Consider the following 2,999-nt stretch of genomic DNA (forward strand, 5'->3'; position numbering starts at 1 on the left):
GGTTGATTTCATGATTCCTTCACACTTTACTTGTATATGATACGTGACCATACCTGTTTGCTCTATGTGCTACTTGTTAGTTTCCACTTCTTCATGCGTTATCTAATCATTGTCGGCTTGTGATGCTTACCGGTACTAGTGTTGTATTGATACTACTCTTGCTGTACTTTTTGTTGAGTGCAGAGTACGGTCTAGGCTCCAGATCTACACCTTGTGGCTGATACGCGAGGCTGACATATTTCAGTCATTCAGGGTGAGCTACTTGGTCATCCGTGGCCCCTGAAGGACCTTCTTTATTTATTTATGTTTTTGTATTCAACAGACAATATGTAGCCTTCAGGTATTTTCAGACTTGTATTCCGGACTATGTTTAGCGCTCTTGTACCCTTTGACCAGATTTTGGGGATGTCGTGACATTTCTAGGGATGATAAGTAATTAAGACTTGATAACTTCTTCTTCTTTAATTTTTCACTTATTTAACTTGTTATTGGGATGTGGTTCGCCTACTCGGAGGGGGGGGGGGGTTTAGTGTCAATGCCACCACGGCTCGTTAATTGGGTCATGACAAGTTGGTATCAGAGCTTTTAGGTTAATTGGTCTAATGTGTACGAGAGCAATGTCTAGTAGAGTCTCGCGAATTGATACGTAGATATCCGTACCGATCCTCAAGAGGCTATAAGACATTTAGGAAACACTTCACGTCTTTCTCTCTTTTCGTGCTAATTCAATCCGATTGGTATCTGTCTCATTCTTTTCGTGCGAGATTGTTCAGATTGGTATCTTAACCTCGTTTCTATATTCTCTTGCAGATGGTGAGGACGCGATCGACCGCTATTGGAGGCCAAGAGCCTGCGCCTGAACCTGCATCCATACCCGTTTCCCGAGCAGCTGTCCATGGGCGAGGTAGGGGACGTGGCAGGGGCAGAGGCCGTGCAGCTATTCCAGATAGGGACCAAGCACCGGCACCTGCTTAGGACCCTGACAGAGAGTTTTCTCCGGAGCTTGAGGACATTCCAGAGGAGGAGATTAGGGCTGCTGAGGCATAGCCTGGGGTCGCTGCTACAACCTGGGGTCGCTGCTACTCCTGATTTTCAGGAGGCTATGTTTCGAGTGATCGGGTACTTTGACAGTTTGGCTCAGAGGGCATGATTCCAACTACTTCAAATGGCTCACAGACTAGAGTGGGAGGTTAGACTCCCGATGCTAGGGTTGCTTCAGGATTTCGTACATCGAGGGTATTGCCGGTAGCAATAGTGGCTCCCCGTATTGATGCTACTCCCACACCTGATTTTGCTATAAGGCCTATGGATGGGCTAGTGTTGACCAGTGAGGAGCGAAAATTGTTCGAGGGGTTCACTAAAATGTCCCCTCCTTAGTCCTATGGTACTCCCAGGGAGGATGTGTATGAGTTTATTGTTAGCTGCCATGAGATGCTTCATAAGTTAGGTGTAGTGGAGTCTCACGGGGTCGATTATGTTTCTTTCCAGTTAGTTGTGGATGCCAAGTAGTGGTGGAGATCGTACATGGAGTGTCGACCAGCTGGGTCGCAACCTTTGACCTGGACCCAGTTCTACCAGGTGTTCCTGGAGAAGTATGTCCCTAGTACGCTGAGAGATAACAGGAAGGATGAGTTTTCGATATTGGAGCAGCGGGGTAGGTCGGTTGCGGAGTATGAGACCAGATTTCTCGCTTTGTCCCATTACGCGACGACATTACTTCCCACAGAGGCTGAGAGAGTGAGGAGATTTGTGAAGGGTTTGGACCTTCCGCTTGGGCTGGCGACTTTACAGTTGGAGGCTTCTGGGGCCTCTTTTTAGTCAGTAGTAGAGCATCCTAGGAGGGTCGAGTCAGAGATGGGTCGGGCATATAGTGGCGATGGCGATAATAAAGCTCGCAGATTTGTCAGTTTCAGAGGTCTTATTAAAGGTGGGGGACACCATGACAGGGGTCGTCATCATCCCTACTGCCGCCCCATCTAGTCGTCACTACAAGATTTAGCAGGTGGCTCTTCAGGTTCCAGAGTTCAGACATTTAGGCCTTCAGCATCACCAGCTAGAGGAGAATATTCTTATAGAGAGGGTTCGCAATCTGGTAGGGGTGGCCATCAGCCTAGCAGAGGTGGTCATCAGTCTGGCAGGGGCAGTGCTCAGTCTGTGAGAGGAATATCTCAGACAGGCCGTGGTGGTCGTGGAGGCACACAGTCCGACGGTGGACGTGCCCATTTTTAGACTTTTCTGGGTAGACCAGAGGCTGAGACTTCTGATACGGTTATCATAGGTATTATCTCAGTTTGTCACCAATCGATTTCGGTCTTATTTGATCCGGGTTCTACTTTCTCTTATGTGTCCACTTACTTCTCTACGGGTTTGGATATGCTTTGTCATATACTTGATGTACCTATTCGCATCTCTACTCTTGTCGGAGAATCTGTGATAGTAGATAGGGTCTATAGGTCTTGTGTGGTCACGTTTATAGGGTACGACACTTGGGTAGACTTGGTTATTTTAGATATGGTGGACTTTGATATTATTTTGGGCATGGACTGGTTATCTCCCTATCATGCTATTTTAGACTGTCACGCCAAGATAGTCACGTTGGCCATGCTGTCAGGACCCGACTAGGGGCCATGACGGATACACACGGCTAACCACCATGCACCGCTCATACTACTATTCATCATACTCATCCTGCGCTCATTCATTAATCTCATGCTTCTAATCATAGGGAAACCATTTTCACTTTGAGACATAATTACCTTTATATACATAAGCCCTTTGGCTATCAAAAGAATATACATAAACAAATGGAAAATCGTGAGACCGTATTACCCACACATATGTATCTACGAGCCTCTACTAGAGTACTAGACATATAGATGGGACAGGACCCCGTCGTGCCCAAAAAATATATATACACAAAATAATAATCAATGGCACCTCCGGAACGATGGAGTGCTCTCAAACTCTGCTGATAGCTCCTATGAATCTGGATCACCTCC

General features: G+C 46.7%; 1 protein-coding gene across 1 annotated transcript; it reads left to right on the forward strand.

The window, feature by feature from the left end:
- The first annotated feature begins 1,854 nt into the window (after positions 1–1,854).
- On the forward strand, positions 1,855–2,229 carry LOC132630864 (rRNA 2'-O-methyltransferase fibrillarin-like). The gene is made up of 2 exons (XM_060346459.1): positions 1,855–1,927; positions 2,015–2,229. The coding sequence occupies exons 1-2, from the start codon at positions 1,855–1,857 to the stop codon at positions 2,227–2,229; spliced, it is 288 nt and encodes a 95-aa protein (XP_060202442.1).
- Positions 2,230–2,999: the final 770 nt, after the last annotated feature.

The sequence above is a fragment of the Lycium barbarum genome, chromosome 3 (genome assembly GCF_019175385.1).
Source record: "Lycium barbarum isolate Lr01 chromosome 3, ASM1917538v2, whole genome shotgun sequence".
NCBI classification, from domain to species: Eukaryota; Viridiplantae; Streptophyta; class Magnoliopsida; order Solanales; family Solanaceae; genus Lycium; species Lycium barbarum.